Below are 18,182 nucleotides of genomic sequence, written 5' to 3' on the forward strand. Positions count from 1 at the left end.
TATCATATTTTCTCCAAACAACCCCATTAAATTTCACTTGGTGCAGGGATATTATTAGCTCCAAATTAGTGGTGTGGAATCATCTATTCCCACACATCGCTAATATAGTTTTGTCACATAAGCAAGATGAGTTTAAATGGAATCTAATACCAGATGGAAGATTCTCGGTTAAATCTCATTATCTTGCTTTGGCTCATACGGGAGCTCCCAATATTAACAAAACTATTTGGAAGTTAAAAATGCCTCTTAAAGTAAAGATCTTTTTTTTATCTACATCGAGAAGTGGTGTTAACAAAAGATAACCTGGCTAAGCGGAAATAGAAAGGAAGTAAGATCTGTTGTTTTTGCCACAAAGAAGAAACGATAAAACACTTATTTTTTGAATGTCGGCTAGCACGGTCGGTTTGGTCTCTAATCCAGATTGCTTCAAACATTTGTTCGCCTAGGAATGTGTCACATATGTTTGGGCAATGTGTTTTACGACATACCAGAGAGTTTAGACCTCTAGTCTTACTAGGGGCGGCAACAACTTGCTGGGCAATTTGGCTCTCAAGGAATGATGTGGTTTTTGATAGGAAAATTGTTTCTTCTCCTTTGCAGGTTATTTTCTTGAGTGCACATTGGCTTCGATCATGGGTTATTCTCCAGAAACCCAATTTGTAGGACTTTATCACTTTGGCTCGTCTACATTTGGAGTAAGTGGTAAAGGAGTTTTTTACCCTGGCATATGGGTGGCGACCTAATCTTCGGGTTGTAGGGCCTTAATCTTGTACGCTGTTTTTTTTTCTTTCTCTCTTATTTTGAGTGTGTTGGAGTTTGTTGGCTGTGTGCACTGTCGTGGTGCAGAGGCCGAGAGTATCCTCATATGACTGAGATCAATAAAGTTTCTATTATCTTAAAAAAATGAAAGTTGTGCTTGACAACTTTATTAGAATGAAATATCAATCATATGCCCTGCCATGCTTTTAATTGTCCATATATTTTCTTTATCACCACATTTACATTTTTTTTTCTAAGCTATTTGTTAGTTTTAAACTATATAATATTTAATTTATCCCCATAAGCATTGTAGCTGCCATGGGCATTGGTGCGTCCTCAGCTTCGCTAGGGCCTGCATGGCAGCACAAGAACTCTGTTGTTTCTTCTTCGCCAGTGTACCCTCAGCAGGGAAAGACCAGCTACACCACGGTGGCGTCATATTCGCTGAGCAAACCGCTGCATGCTGCGCACGAAGCAGTCGATCACGTCTATTGCCGAGGCCTCGCTCTTGCCTGGGTGCACGCATGAGGTAGACAAGCCTGCTGATTGCATTCTCGGGAAGTTTAAAATTTAGATGGTCTTCGTCGACGTGGCCGTCTGAATGCTACACATTTTCCTTTACAAATACACACGGGTGCAGAAAGCCTTTTTACTCCAGATTGGTAACCCCCTATAGTACCGGTTTTTCAATCGGGAGTACGAATCCGGGACTAAAGATCGCTATCTTTAGTCCCGGTTCAAATACCCGAGACTAAAAATAGATCTTTAGTCCCGGTTGGTTCAAATTGATCTTGTTACTAACCGGGACTAAAGATCCCTACCAACCGGGACTAAAGAGAGGATAGCGGCAGTGCAATGCAGATGGTCCTTTTTTTTATTGTTTCTTAGAGTTAATCCCTATATTTTCTCCCGAATCTAGTGCCATGTATATCCCCAAATCTCCAATTCAAAGTAACATCTCAAATCTTAAGTTCCTTATACACACAAATCAAATACATCACAAATCCTAAAAAGATACAAGCAAATCAAATACATCACAAATCCCAAAAAATACACCGAAATCAAATACATCATAGATTCATCTCAGATCCATCACAAAATTATACATCTCAATCAATCACAAATTATCAAAAAAAAAAGGAAGACGTCGGCCGGCCGACGAGAGGGCACGGCCGCCAGCAGGAGCGCCCCCGCCGGCCGCCACCGCGTGCGCCCCCGCCGGCCACCGCCGCGCGCGGCACCTCCGGCCGTCTGCCCGCCTGCCCGCCGCCACCGGGCGCGCCCCCGCCGGCCGCTGCCGCGCGCAGCACCTTGAGCCGCCGCCCTCCATGGCTGCCGTCGGGCACGACCCCGCCAGCAGCCGCCGCCCGCCATGGCCGCCACTGGGCACGGCCCCGCCGGCCGCCGCCGCCTGCCACGGTCGCGGCCCCGCCGGCGCCGGCCGGATGGGAAGGGATGAGGGGGAGGAGAGGGGAGGAGGAAGGGGAGGAGGGGGAGGAGAGGATAAGTTTGAGGAAGGTGAAAAGAAGAGGATAAATGTGAGGAAGGGGAAAAGATCTGTACGTGTGAGGATGTTGTTGCGATTATGGAGGAGAGGATAAGAAAAAGGGATTATATACTACGTATTAAATTTTAGTCCCGGTTGATATTACTAACTGGGACTAAAGATCATACCAACCGGGACTAAATATCCTCGGCCCCCTGACATCCTACTGACAGGAAATGAACCGGGACTAAAAATGATTTACCAACCGGGATTAAAAATCATAAAATATCTGTAGGGTTTTTAACCAGGACTAAAGATCATTTTTAGTCTCGGTTCTTTTTTGAACCAGGACTATTGTGGTTTTGGGTCGACCCAGAAAGATCGTTTCAGAAAGATCATTTCTCTAGTAGTGACACTGTTCAGAAACATATGAACATGTATGTACAGAGGAATAAGCGAGAGGGAATTCACTAGTAACACCAGTGAGATCACAGTTAAAACACCATTCGTCTAATCATCTCATCACATCAGCACTCGCAGTTAGACGGGTTGCTCCCGAAGCAGCTGTTCTTGGGCGTCATCTTCCTGACGCTGTCCTGAAGAAACTGGAGCGTACTGGGCGAGATGTAGGAGGTCCTGTCCATGGTGTTAACCCTCGGCGCCTCGAGTATTGTTCTTGGGGGAGACAATGCATACTGCATTGCCCAAATTGCAAGGGGCCGCATGTATATTAGTGACCTGTAGTGGCCGTCGATCGTCCATGCTTCAGGGGTTTGAAACCAGTACCTGGTTATTCCAGAAATTCACGTACGGTTAGCAGAAGCAGAGAATTCTATTTTATCAAAAACAAAGCAGTATATCATTTCCATGAAAAAAAATCTTTAGATTTAGGACACAAGTTCTTGTAGGAAGTTAAGAACTAGCATATTCGATACGACTTTGATCTTGGGCATCTTAGAGCATCTCCAACAGTCTCTCCAAATATATATTTAGGCAACTCTCCATTCGATTTGGTAAGTAAAATTCGTTGTTTACTCCAACAGCCTCTCTATTCATCCTTTCTATTATGAGTCTATGACAGCGGGACTCACATGTCAGCCTCTATACCACTTTCTTCCTCATCATCCTGCTCCCCTCTTCCCCAATCCCCTTTTTGGCTTGCGGCACTGGTGGTCGCGCGCGGCGACGGCGAGGCGGCGATCTTCAGGCGTGGCGACGGCAGGGCGGCGGTCTTCGGGCGCGGGGCAGCGGTCTACGCCCGCGGCGACGACAGGGCAGCGGTGGCCGTGCGCGGCGACGACGAGGCGGCGGTGGCCGTGCGCGGCGACGGCGGGACAGCGGTGGTGGTGGCACTCCTCTGCGTGGTGGAGGTGTCCAATGGCCTGCCGCTCTCCACGTCGCTGTCCGCGCCAGCGTCCTTGCCACTCCACATCTAACTCCCCTGCCTCTGCTCCAGCAATGGAGGCCACAGATGACGCCGTCGTCCGCGCCAGCGCCCTCGCCACTCCATCGGACTCCCCTGCCTCTGCTCCGGCGATGGAGGCCACAGATGTACATGCCGCGTGGAGAGAGGGGAAAGAGACGTGGGTCCCACAGATGGCTAGCCGGCTTTGGCTAGCCAAATTTGGCCAGCGAGGGAGGCAGTTTGGCTAGCCAGATGGCTTGGCTATTCAGATAGCATGTCTATTGGAGTACAATTTTAGTCTAAAATTGCTAAATTTTGGCTTGGAGAGTGGGATAGCAAGACTCTTGAAGATGCTCTTAGGCAATTAGGCAGCTGCAAAGAGAAATCCGAATAAGCTCTAAGAATAGTCTCCAAACCCACTTCTCAAAAGACAAGGTACGGTGATTTGTATGACTATATCCGACAATCACTAAAATATAACTGTCTTTAATAGTGAAAAAAAAAGCATGTTATTGGTCACAGATGTTAAGACAAGTAGAATAAATATAGTGAAACAAGAGGCATACCCATAGCCTTCTTCGGACCATCCTGCGATAAAAATGCCTTCTGCAGTAGCGAAAGCCTGATTGTCCATTCCGTGGAGTAGCATAGTAGCAGCTAAACTGTATGTTACTCCTGTCCAGATTTCTCTCGACTGCATACAAGTCTCATCTACCTTCCCATTCGGATGCATACCGTTCACAGCTCCCATACGTCCTCCTTTTACCCTCATCACATTATAGTCAAAAATTTTCTGAAGGGTGCATTTTATCCTACCCTCATCAAACAGAGGTGGCAAACCTGACGATGCAGTATACCATTGTCCAGCCAGTTGATCTGCATGGATGGAGCGACTATTGTAACTTGTTCCACTGTCATAATTAAAATATGAACCATTCCATAACTTTGCTTCAAATACGGGCTTAGCTTTTGCAAACTTCAACATGCACCTCTCAGCGTAATCATGGTGTCCAAGGGTGCGGGACAGTGCTGCTGCAGCTTGAAGGGCAGCAAGCCAAAGGCAACCACAGTAGGCACTTACTCCACGAACTGTCCAAGCATCGTATGTTTGATCAGGAAAGCCATCATTCTCAATCATACCATCATCATCATGGTCAAACTGTTCCATGTATTCCATAGCAGTACAAACCGCAGGCCAGACATCCTTGCCAAATGACATGTCACCTGTTGCCGCGAAATCTCTGTAAACCTGTAGCACGAACTTGGGATTGAGATCTTTCCATCTACTTGTGTCGTGTATGTTGTACGCATTCAATTCATGCCAAGGATCATGGGCCCCAAGGTCATGGGCAACAGCACCGATTACTTTGCGAGTGCCCCAAGTACCATCAGCAAGAAATCTGACTCTACTTTTATCTTCGCGCAGAACAGCTGTAGCAAAATCACGTTGAATGCTCAGCTCAATCTTAGGAAACAGTTCCAGAAGAGCAAAAGAGGCATAGAAGTGTACATCATAAGTGCACCACATGAAGTACTCTATTCCTTCCAGGTATAAAAACTTCCCTACATTTTCCCTGTCATCAATTATATGTGGGGTAAAATCAATGAGTGGAACTGCAGAGTTACGACTGCTATGATGAAGTGGCAAATCATTGTCCTCAGATAGCCTTGAGTTCAACATTTCATCAGCATCAGCTATCAAAGATGCACTATCTGTGAGTAAAAAGAAACATATGCCAATAAAATAACATCATTAAATAAGTAATTAAGATGCTATATAACGTACGCATACAGAAAACTAGTCTAAGTACTAGCACCATCCCAAGGGAAGATATGATGGGATAAAAAGAAGTAAAAAGAAAATCATGTGCTAGACAAAGAACTGTATTAACGTTTTTCCCAACTGAGCAAGCTTTTAGAACGATTTTCCTTCTTGTTCCAGAGTAACTTGGGTGAAGCAACTATCTTGCTACATAAAACAATAAGAGCTAGTTCATGAGGAACTATGCAATGTCTTTGTTCCAAAACAGCTGCACATTGCAATAGGACTATATTTGTATGGACCAATAAATAGAAATAATTGAGTTGTACTTCATTGCAAATTTTGTATGAATATTGATCCACAGAAAAATAAGATCCACACATTGAAAATTGAACTTTTTATCCTTTATACTATTCTCTCTCCAGATGGGACAATTGAAAATTGAAAGCAGGGATAAACAAAAATACAAAATGTTAGGATGGTTTGCTGTTGACACTTGCAGTTGGGATGCAGGTAAGGACATTTCCGTAAGAAACCACTGACATAAACAACTTGCTTTTTGTCTCCAAAAAAATGAAAAACTGAATAGTAATTCAATTCCAGTGGTTTTTATGTTCAAATCCCTCGAGTTTACTATATGGCTTGCAACAATAATCTGCCTAAGAGAAGGGAAAATGAAAACAGTAGTAGTAGGAAGCCTAAGCGAGACATACATACCTATCCAAACAGTTCCTCCAGCAACTAGGAAGTACAGCTCATTAAAGAGAGTAACCTTGTACCTGCAAGAATTTAAGAACCATAAAGCACAAGGATTATTATCTTTTGTGTAGACTAATGAAAACTAAGATATTAACACAAAGCTCTATAGAAGATAATACTGCCTTGCAGCAGCCAACTGGTAAGTCATATACAAGTACACACCACTCTGGAAACCTCTCATCATGGAGAATTGGGTTCTGCCACTTATCAATCTCCTCTTCCCAGTGCTTATACTCTGGCAATCATATCAATAGACATATTTTCATAAGGGCGTAACAGGATAAAGAAATACATATCAAATGGGATGAAAGTAGCAGTTGGATGAATCATTATAATCACCATAATGCTAAATCTATCTTAATATTTGCAAAGATGTGTATATAATGTATAATAGAAGTTTATGGAAAACATACTCATCAAAGCATCTTGCACCAAGTTTATAGCTGACCTTGGAGAAGTCCCATAAAATTTTGTATACCTCCTGCCAGCAGGGAATTAAATAGAATTTTATTTAACTAGTGGATCTTGTAAAAAAACAGATATTTTGGCTATAGAAATATAAATGCACATAATTTCAACCAGCTTAGAAGGCCAAAAAAGAAGATAAACAAATGAAAGGTATATTCTGTAAAATTAATAAAATTCAGGGAGCAATTCAAGAAGACTGCTGTGTGGCTTGGTAGGTGATACACAGATCTCCTGCATGTTCAAGATAAAATGCATATAGATATACAAATTAGTTAATGACATGCAATAGTATACATGGAGGGTTGTGCAATATGAGTTCAATGTTTTATATACATTCATTAATAAATCAAACACTGTTACTTATATTCGTAGACATCTTTGTTTGAATTAACATGATTATCGCCATACATAAGAAATTAATGTTGCATAAGTTACCTGTAGTATGCATTTCCCTTCTTAAATTTGACCTTAGGGGATGACCAAGCCAGGGAAAATACAACTGTACATCTTCCATGTGGTTCAACCCAGGTGGATGCACAAACTGCTGCACAAACTGTATCACCCAGTGAAGAAGGCATGCTAGGGCCGGCACTGAAATTATCTCGGTCGAAGCAACCATCCTTTAAACATTTAGATGGTATGATAGACAGTCTCAGTCATTGTTTCATTGATATGACAGTGTCAGTCATCAATAAGATACATTAGTGTAACAAAAGAATTCCCATATTCAGAGTAGGAATGTGCAATAAAATATATCAAGGGGATAATCACCTGGCTCAATGTGCCCCACATTTCCCTAGCTGTAACGGAACTTTCTCCAGAAAGCCCAAAAGCAGGCAACACAGTGACATTTACATTTTGGTTCTCACATGCTGCAACAGCAAAAGTTACAGGAGGATTATTGTTGGCAGTCCTGCAATGGTAGGAATACCTAATCAGGAATAAAAATGATATTGCTCATATTATTAGAACGCATACAAAAACATAGGTGCATATCTACAAATAATTTCTTGCTTCCCAGTACAAACATAGCACAGACATTATGGTATTGTTCCAAATTGTATCAGAGTGAACCAGTAGAGGAATAGTATTGCAAACAATGACAAACTACTAGCTCTTAATCTCTGTGGCACTTATCAGTGCCAAAGGAGATTTGCCAAACAACCATAGCAAGAAGAGTGATCAGCAGACAATGACTTGCTTGTGATGTAGAAGCACGCCAGAAACTCCATTTTCTCCTCTGCATGTTAACAGCACATTAATAATTTCACTTTATTGCAGACAAGATATTGATTAAGTTTTAATGCTTTAGTTAAGTTCTACAAAGTACTGACATAAATGGCTCATTTACATGACCGCCGGAATGATGGGAAAGCCCTCCAATAGAATTCTGGGGTAGATTCAAGAATGGAATGCAATTAGATGCAACACTAACAGAAAACCCAAATTAAATTTGCACATTAAAGTAAAAAAGTAGTTATTACCGCCCAGGTCATTACGAGGCTGACTTTTGCCCTTTCTTTACCAGTGTTCACTATCTGCAATTTCATATCCATAAAAAAAAATAATGTCAATGAAGGAACTGGTGATAGTGGCATTTTGTTGGTCAGTATTCTGCACGCGATTTGTGTGTATCTTTGTAATTTAATTATATCACCCATAATTGTGGGTTGTGCTAATTCTCTATGGTTTATTGAGCAAATGAAAATGTCGATGCAAGTCCATTTTAGTTTTCTGGGTTTAGAACTTGCGATACATGTATGTAGCTTTGTTTATTCTGACCAGTTGCAATGCATGTGCTCTAAACTAGTGCGAGCAAAATATTAAATACTTAATCAGCTAAACAGAATAAAGTGTCAAACATGCTAGCAATAAACACTAAACAAGCACCTTTCAGGTTTAACATACTCAGTATCCTGTTCTTGAAAACACATTCCTATAAGTAATGAATACTTACAGTGTAAACAAAAACAGAGGTAGGAAGACTGCTCTCTTGATAGTTATGGGGAATAAAAGGAGATATTTGACGGCAAGATACTTTCAATTCAGGATCAGGTTCACCTTTAAACAAACCGAAGAAGTTGTCAGTAATATCCTCATGCTTGCAATATTATGGACAATGAGCCTAATTATTATACAGAAAAGCAGTTAGCTTGTTAAAAAAGGCTCCACTGCTATGTACACTTATCCATGGGCGATTAGTACTTAATTAATAGCACTGAAAGTCATAAAGCTAACTAAAGCAATGTTTGTAATTATCAAGTTCATCTTATAGCTTTGGGTTATTTCTATAACAAGGAATGAGTAGGTACCATCATAGACAGTCCATGCTCGAGGAAACAACGCATGGTATGTAGAACGATCACCTCTTAGTTTCCAATCCCAGGATGATATACCATCATCATTAGATTTCCTGGACCAAGAAACATAAAAATAACCGGCCAATTGCTTCATATGGACTATGATTGCTATATATTTTACATAAAAGCATACATGAAAATATTTCAGGTAGATCCATTTAGTCAACGTCCAGATGAAGTTTCATACTAAATATACTATATTGATGATCAGGGAGAGAGTCGTACTTTAAACTATCATGCTGACCAGGAGCTAAAACAGAGGAGTATTTTTTGTTTCCTCCTCGAGTTATAAAGATCTGCAGTAATTAAAGATATGATGAAAAAATTGTTAATGCTTTCTTCAGTTAATCTTTGTATTTCACAGCAACATCATGCTTGATACACTGTCAAGAGAATATCAGAATAGTCAATACTGAATGATTGAATATACTTCCAGTGATATGTTAAGTGGCTTACAACATAAGGGAGCTGCTGAATATGATAAATAATTATTTGATGAGTGGAACACATAATGTAACATCCAAAGTTCTAAAGAACTATTAGCAAAGCCCTCAATTGAAAATAATTTTCTATTAATTATAATATAAGTGTGTATTTTAGTTCAGTTGTTCCTAATTGATTTTCATGGAACAAAATCACCATTTACTTGACAGTTAACATTAAATGTGTGCATAAAATGTAAAAGAAGTAAAATGTTGATAGTGTATCATAACAAAAATATCTAATAATTCAATCAAACAATAAAGTATACTGATACAGATTTCCCTCATTTCATATTGAACACATTGCTTTAAGATTCGTTAAGTTTTTTAAGTAGTACACTGAAGCATGGCCATCAAACTAGAAGTATGTTGCTAAGAATATGACAAGTTCAGCGGAGTGAAATTGTCTCACGAGTTACCGAAAATTGGTTTGCTATGACTGGTGACATTTCACATGAACCTGGGATTATCTGCCAATGTTTAAATTCTCCTCTGAACCCTCTTGAAATGCTACCGCTCCTGCTCAAATGGTGCAAATTAAATGATCTTGACAACAGAAAGAATCGAAGGATTGACAGCAAAGCAATCATCACTTAGTACACACCCCATCCCACCAAGAGGTACACCTTGCGAGGCTGAAGGTTTGTCGCTCTCCCTCGTGAATGGGTCAATTGGTGCTTTCTGATAATTATTAAGTTTCAAGTTAGAAGTGCCATAAAAAAGAAGCACAAAGTAAAGGCGCAGGATTTAACTTATACAGTACAGTTGATGGTATGACACATAATCAGCATATTACCCTTCCATGAGAAGCTTCTTCCCGAATATATGACCAAAGGCGCAGACCAAGTTTCATCTAATAGTCACGAGGAGACACAACTCAATCATGTTGACATACATAACCAGATAATCTTAAGATTTCAGCAGAATGAAGAGCAATCACAGCCAGAATTTCCATGAACTGGGAATGCTGACAATTGCAGTTCCTGTACCATCTTAATTGCTTCTCTAAAGGTAACATTGAACTCCTTCAGTCTATTGGCATGACTACTTAGTTTTCTTCTCCAAGCATATTCTGATGGTGAGCCATCATCAAAGTCCAGCTGCAGTATTCCAAAAGGAAATCACAAAATGAAGTCAGTTATGAAAGAAGTCAAACAAAACAATATGATCTCACAAATCCATGTCATATTGTGTTATTCTTGGCATACATTTTACCAGAACTAGTTGATTTTCCATTGTAAAAGAGTAAAGATATAACTGATGAATAGGTGCAACTTTAGGTACTACAATCGTCAGCCAAATAAGCACTTCACATCCATCGAAAATTGAAAATGAAAAGGGACAGATACCCTATATCATAATCAGCAAGGTAGTAACAGACTTGACACAGATAATAAAACAGGTAAACTAACTATACAATTTACACTTGTTAGCGAAACCTCTCTAAGTTGGAGAATGCAGTAACAAGTAACAACATAATATCACAATCTTGTTACTTTCGCAATATGAACTAAACAATCTTTATAGCCGATTTTCATATTACAAGGAAAGAAAACACCACTGCTAATGAGAGCATTTGAGGGGAGAAAAAAAAAAGGAAGGGGTAAAGCTCTCACCAATTGCAGGGTGCTCCTGCTCACGAGATCACCGGCACGCCATGAGCGCTTCCTCCGGTAGAACATGTTGCTGCTCACCATTGCTCTCCCGTCGCCAAAAGCCCAAGATTATCGCAGAGAAGGAAAAAAAACAAATTTTCACAAAATCTCAAACTGCCCCAGTTGGATAAAGTCCTGAGATAACCGAACGGTCCTGAAATAACGAAACTCGCAGAAATGAAACCCACAAATACACGACACAAGGACAAATTTTGAACGGGAAGCAACCAAGAATTCGAGCAGATTAAAACGACAGCACCTAAACTTCTATTACCAAAGTATCAGCCCAAAAAAAAAACTTTAAAATCGCTCACAAATTTACCCAGCAGAAAAAAAAACCAGAAAAATTCAAATCAAACTACCGACCTGAACTCGAATCAAATTAGGCAAGAAGAAGGTACTCTCTCTCTTCAATAAAAATCAAATTAGGGAAAGGAGCGGATACAGGGAATCTCCTACTGGAAGAAATCGGGAAGAACCCTCGAGCTGTACCCACGGGAATGGACGGCCAGCTCGAGGGGGAAGCTACGAGAAAGCTCGAATCTTTTTTTCCCCTCGTGACGAGGAAGAGAAGAGGGGAAGAAGTAAGAAATCTTTGACGATTTACTAATCCCGCCGTCGCTTTCGCTGCTCCTCCTCTTCCATCTTCTCATCCCTGCGAAGCTTTATTAGCAGTTAAGCTAAGTGAGTGCAGCGTATAATAAATTGCAAGCAAATTAACTGCAGGATTAGTGAGGCTAGGCACCAGGGCCGCCACATCAGCCGGGCAGGTGTCCCAGCAGCGACCAAATCAACAAAGCGAAGGCCATCATTTCGTTGAGCTCACCGGCTGGGCAATGTAAAAAGAGGGGAGCTTTTTGACCTCGCCGGCGGCGACGTGGCGTGTTCTGGGTGTCGCTAACGGCGGACGGCTGATTAATTTTTGTTGCGCATATGGGAAGGAAGGAAGCCACAACATATTCTTGGAGTAAGCTGGGGAGGCGGCTTCCAGTTCCCGCAGGATTGGGAAATGGATTGCTTCGTCTTTGGAGCACAAAACTTTGGAAATATTTGAATGTGACGAAGCTAACAGGGGTGTGTCGGTGTTCGGTTTTTCGATCATTTCGATCTTTAAAAAATAAAGATCGAATTTTAACGAAAAATGTCGGGACCAACAAATTCGATTTCGGTTTTGGTCTAACCTAAATTCAACAATATTTTCATATATACAAAGAAATAATGAAAATTTTTAACACAAAAAATTCCGTATAAACGTATGAGTAAAGACTCTTGTTAGGTTGCATATCTAGAAAAAGTAAGGATGTGATAGGTTGTATTTAGACATTTTTTTTTAATTCGGTCTATTCGATTAATCGAGGAGACTAATAGAATTGACCAAACAAAATTCGGTCTTTCACTACCTAGGACCGAACTGATGACCGAATTTCTCAGTCTCAGTCTCGGTATTTTTAGTTCGGTCTTTTTCTGTCAACCCTAACAGCTACATTGGAATAAGCCAGACTATAAATTTGCAAATGAAAAATAATTTATGAATTAAGAAAAAAATTATCGATAAATATATAACAAAATCAATGCATATGTATGCAATCGACGCTATCAAACAGAAGCAAAGTACCAGTAGTAGCACCGATGCTTTATACGGTAACTGTATGACGGTCACGGGCAATGGCAGGCAACTGGGCAAACTGTATCACAAAAAGGAGCCTCGGCTTGCTTGAATGCCAATCTGATTTACTTGGACAATTATGGCAATGTAAATCACAGAAAGGAGTTGGTGACCGCGCGGGGCGCGGCCGGTGGCGAAGAGAGGCGCGGTACGGTGTGCGACCGGCGACGGTGGAAGGTTAGCGTGGCACGGTTGTCGAGGTTGGACCACGCGCTTGGTGGTCGAGATGGCAACGACAGCGACGGCTGCAACGGCAGACGGCGGCACCACCGAATATGGCGCCAACGAGCCCAGATCTGGCGTCCATCCTCGGGAGCTAGCGCGTGGTGGAGTGGCAACCGATAGCACGGCCCAAGTCGATCGGGTCGGCACGGCACGGTCAACACTTTGGGCTGTGCCGTGCCAGCTCACGGGCTGCACCTCACGTCCAGCAACGGCCCATCAGTAGTTAGGCCGTACCGTGCTGGCCCGTAGGCATGAGCAGCCTATCGTGTTTTCTATCAAATAAGTCTATTTCCCCTCTCTCCTTTTTGAATTTAGACTGATATATATATATATATATATATATATATATATATATATATATATATATATATATATATATATATATATATATATATATATATAGAGAGAGAGAGAGAGAGAGCGCGCACGCGCTAAAATAAATCTATTTTACGTCCCTACTCTTTGGACTGTGCATATAATAAGTTTATTTTGCATCCCTATTCTTTGTGGCGTGCCTTACATATGGTTGAAAATAAGTCTGTTTGGCATCCCTAAACTTTGGGCCGGGCTGTGCCGGCCCAGCGTGCCGAGGTAGCATCCTAGGTATGGCACGACTGTTGGGCCGGACCGGCATGGGCACGACCGGAATCGGCCATGTCGTGCCTGGGCCGAGCCAAAATTACCGGGCCTCGGGCCATATGGCCATCTATAGCAACCAATGGCAATGGTGGTCATGGACGGCGATGTTGCCGCCGTCAAGCGTTACGGGCTGCAGTGCGGTTGGGAGGGAACGGCTTTGACGATGACCGGGTATTTGTCGACATCTATCTCCTTCCTCTCGTGCTTGTTTACCGGCGAGGCGACAGTGATGGTGGGGACGATAGGAGGGAGCGGCCGTGGTGGCTATGGTAGCGGTTGCTCCTCTCCCCTCGTTGAAGGAAGGACGACGTTGCCAACTAGGGTGCTGGTGGAAGCGAATATCTTCAACAATGATTGCGTGTCCATCTACATCCGTCCCCATCCTCTCGTGCTTGCTTGCTAGTGTGGTTGGGTCTTCCCAAGGCAGCGGAGAGGTGGCGACGTAGGTGGGGTTTGTGGTAGCAAGCTTGGAGGCGACTCTCTATAGATCCGTTTTTATAACAGGAATCACTCGTGTCATTAGTACCATTTCCCTGGATCAAGTAGTCTGGTACTCACGATTACTTAGCTGAAATATCAAATGCGCATACAAGGATTGTCTAGCGCGAATTATTACATCATAGGCCCGCAGGCATAGACTAGAACATAGGACCGAATGGTTTGAAATACATGCAAAAGCAGAAATAGATAAGGCAGCGAAATTTAGGCAGTGGCCATGCCATTGCCACAGGCAACGACCGTAACTAAGACCTACAGAGCGCCGTCATCCTCCGTATCCTCCTGAAGATATGCATAGGGATCCTCCTCGACTTCATTGCCATCCACTGATAAAATTTTGTAATAGCAAGAGTGAGTATCAACCGTACCCAGCAAGCCACCACAACAACAATGCATATGATAGAGGTATTCAAAGTATGGCCATTGGTTTATTTACGTAAAGCAAGTTTCACAATTATTTTCACAAGCCTAATATCTAGCACAGACTAGTCCAGTTTTAATTCCAGTGTTTATTACACAGCAACGGTTCTGTTCACCATCCATTGTCTTCCCAAAGATGGCTTCCTGTTACTGGCCGTCATGGTTTTCTGGGGTTTACTCCTTCTCGCCTCTCGAGAAGTTGATCCGCCAGTACAAAATCATTATGCATATCCCATCCCAATCAAATTAAGAATTTAGAGTCTAGCCAAGTGTAATACATGTCCCGGTGCTCATTAACTGCGAGCACGACTATTCGAATAGATTTGGTTTATTCACACTGCAGTGGATGTACACTTTACCCGTACTCCGCGACTCGCCCAACACATCAGCCTACGTCCCAACGAATGAGACTTGCCACAGCAAAGTCTTTCAATAACCTTATATTGGCAGTACGCGCTCCATGAACTATAGTCCTCATGCACTCTAGGCGTCATAAGTTTCTAGCAGTAAGAGGAGTTCTGGCGCTCCCGGGAAGGGATGACTCACACATGCATTAAATTATAGTTAAGTTTGGGTTCACACATGGCAGTCCTACCGATGACGACACCACTGTAGGCACCCGCCCCTCGCGGTCCTACCAATGGCTGCCCCACCGTAGGCCCCTGCCCCACACACATCAAGAATACCACTATGCAGAGATACTGCCTCCGCTCGGCTATTTACTCCGCTAGGTCTATACCCATACGAGAAGTATGGTTGTACGAGGGTCGTTTCATGCTTAACTTCATGGCTCGGTCCTTAACTGACCAGGGACGGCACTAGCCTTTTCCGGACACCACCCATGTTCCCCAGCCGCCCCAGTCGAAAACAGTTGTTTAGTTTTATTTCTCCTTTCACAATTCATGTCATCAATGTCATGGCAATGTGGCGCTTATGTCTCCACACGCCGCATCTCAACTACCTTCCCCAAAATAGTTGCCCAAGCATATAGCACTTGATGAATATGAGAATGCATGATTCTAGTTTAGCATGACTAAGCATTGGTCCAATATTGACTAAGTACACACGATAGCATGGTTTACAATGGTCATACAGATAATCAATATCAAGGCATGGCATATATAACAAGTAGGACATTCATATTCATATATAGCATGCAATTTTATTTGAATGAACATAATTTTCACAATAGGTTCAACATGCTCAAAGATTAGTGATGACTTGCCTTGATCGCAGTCTTGCTGTCCCTGCTCCTCAATCGAATCAACAATTCCCTCGGAATCTAAATTTACGTGCGAAAGATCGGATTTGAATTCAATTAGAATTCAAATAAATTCACCAAAATTCAAACTGTACAAATTAATTTGAGAAAATGGTACCATCAGATAGATCTTCATTTTAGATGAATTTAGGTTCAAGTTTCATTCGGATCCGAGTTAAAATGAGTGAGTTATGCTAGTTTAAAGATTCAAATTTGAGTTAATCCGAGAAATTGTAAAGAGTTACTGTTCCTAATTCATTTATTTTTATTCCGATCTGCAATCCATAAACCACATAGGCGGGCACGTGGGCCATCCTCCTATTTCTTTTCTCGGTTTTTATTTTCTAATGGAAATCATGCTGTGTCATTGACAGGTGGGGCCGGCCCTTTTAATTAAGGGTAAACCGCTCCTTTTAATCACCGGTGGGTCCCGCTTGTCATTGACAGTAATCATAATATTGATTTTAATTAGATTTTCTAATCAACCGGACCCACACGTCATAGACTCGGCTAATCATCATTAGGGAGAGAATTACTGCGCGCTAACTACTATGTGGGTCCCACATGGTTTCTCTCTCTCTCGTTCTTTTCTTTTTCCCCGTCGTCTTCTACCTCTCGCTCACGACGGAGCAGAGGAGCGGCGCCCGTGCAGCGCAGCGGCCCGAGCCGGGACGACTCGGCGCACGGTGGGGCGAGCGGCGGCGCATCACCGGATACCCGCCGGCGGCGGTAGCGAAGCGCGGCGATTGCCCGGCGCGCGACGACGCCAAGATCCCAAAATCGGCGGCGGCACAATGGGGACCAATATGAGCGCAACCAACGACAATTCAACCATCTAGGGTCCACATGGAGTATATAGAAGCAAAAACCTAGCCTAGGTTGCATGGGAACGAGGTCCCTCCACGATGAGCTCGGCCATGGCACCGTGGCAGCCGGAGTCGGCACGGCTACGGTGGCGCACACCCCAAATCGAGGGGGCCGCTGGCTTCTAGATGTCCAGGCGGTACTACAGGCGCGAGGGCTTACCACGGAGTGGCGGAACAGAGAAGTTCGACGGCGCGCGGCGCGGTACGGCCGAAACAGGGGCAGACGGCGGTCGGCGACGGTCGCAGGTGTTCGACGCTCGGCCTTCCTCACGTAGCGGCTTTCGGCTCCCTCCAACAGCAGCAACGGCAACACGGGCACCTCCTCTCCACACCCCGCCACCCACACCGGCCAAGAGGCCCTGCGGCGGCGGCGCAGCCCCCGCCCACCAGGTGTTTGACACCCGGCGGCGGCGCGTTTTCTTTCCTCTGAGATGGAGCAAGAGCTTTGGGGAAGAGAGAAGTAGATGAGAGGTTGATTTTGGATGAGGACGAGCTAAGGGCGAGCTTATAACAGCGAGAGGGAGGGCGATTCCTACTGGATAAGGTCAATCGATGACTCCGCCACGTTTCGATCTCTCCTAGGTTTGGTTCAATGCACTATGCCGACATGATTGCCTAGATGATAGGGTTCCAGGAGAGGGATCATTAGCTGGGGAAGGAGCACCCTAATATCCAGCGGTCTTAGTTGTGGGTGACAGGATGGCAACGCGACGGCGGCAAGAGCGACGGCGACGGACAGTGATAACGGCCTCGATAGGGAAGGCGTAGGGCTATGCCCTAGGGTGACGCGGGGTCGTCGTGGCGGCCGTTATCACTCAATCCCGAAGGCGACGCGCGAGGGGACGGGATGACGCGGGCACTCATGGCGGTGCAGCTTTGGCGCGGGTTTTTGGCGGCTCGGTCGGCGGCGGGCCCACGCGGCGTGGCGTGACGCGGTGCGGCGCACGGGCACGACCAGTGCGGCGCACGAGTCGGAAAGGCAGGCGCGCGGCACGGCAGTGATTGGAGAGGGCGGCGTCGGGTGTTCGGTCGGGTTAGGCACAGATCGAACACCTGGCAACAGTAGCAACCCGGGAAAAATCACAATTAGGGCTTTTCCTAGACTTTTTGTGTGAATAAGTTTTAGATGTTTTAATCTCCTTATTTCTTTTAGATACTTACCTATATTTCAACACTTCCAATCTTGTGATTTATTGCACCATATATTAATAATTAATTTTTCTAATTCCAACATATGTTTATATTTTCCCCATATTTAAGGTTTTAGTATTTGTCTTGTCATATCAATATATTTGTCTTCTCACATTATTTAATTTAAACAATACATTTTGCAACGGAGAAACGAATAACACTAGCATGATGCAAAAGTTTTTTAAGAGTTCGAAATTTTAGTGATTTTTTATTATTAGGGATTTTTAGGATGTTACACCCTCCAAGGTGGCCTCCTGCTTGTTTGCTGGCCGACAGTAGG

At 43.5% G+C, this 18,182-nt stretch overlaps 1 protein-coding gene across 5 annotated transcripts; it reads right to left on the reverse strand.

Annotated features, from left to right (window-relative positions):
• Nucleotides 1-2,605: 2,605 nt before the first annotated feature.
• Nucleotides 2,606-11,997, reverse strand: LOC127779204 (uncharacterized). 5 transcript variants are annotated; one of them, XM_052305937.1, is made up of 20 exons: nt 11,882-11,995; nt 11,503-11,799; nt 11,098-11,290; nt 10,471-10,581; nt 10,278-10,334; nt 10,086-10,162; nt 9,901-10,000; nt 9,225-9,295; nt 8,952-9,052; nt 8,597-8,700; nt 8,124-8,177; nt 7,974-8,029; nt 7,841-7,879; nt 7,411-7,552; nt 7,075-7,259; nt 6,585-6,652; nt 6,334-6,406; nt 6,130-6,191; nt 4,217-5,363; nt 2,606-3,031 (listed from the first exon to the last, which is right to left on the reverse strand). In XM_052305937.1, the coding sequence occupies exons 3-20, from the start codon at nt 11,176-11,178 to the stop codon at nt 2,773-2,775; spliced, it is 2,787 nt and encodes a 928-aa protein (XP_052161897.1). In that variant the 5' UTR covers nt 11,179-11,290; nt 11,503-11,799; nt 11,882-11,995; the 3' UTR covers nt 2,606-2,772. The 5 variants fall into 5 exon arrangements, with proteins under 5 accessions (XP_052161897.1, XP_052161898.1, XP_052161895.1 ...); XM_052305938.1 differs by having other exon boundaries at nt 4,217-5,345; nt 11,098-11,799; nt 11,882-11,997; XM_052305935.1 differs by having other exon boundaries at nt 11,098-11,799.
• Nucleotides 11,998-18,182: the final 6,185 nt, after the last annotated feature.

Source organism: Oryza glaberrima, chromosome 7 (assembly GCF_000147395.1).
Source record: "Oryza glaberrima chromosome 7, OglaRS2, whole genome shotgun sequence".
Classification (NCBI taxonomy): domain Eukaryota; kingdom Viridiplantae; phylum Streptophyta; class Magnoliopsida; order Poales; family Poaceae; genus Oryza; species Oryza glaberrima.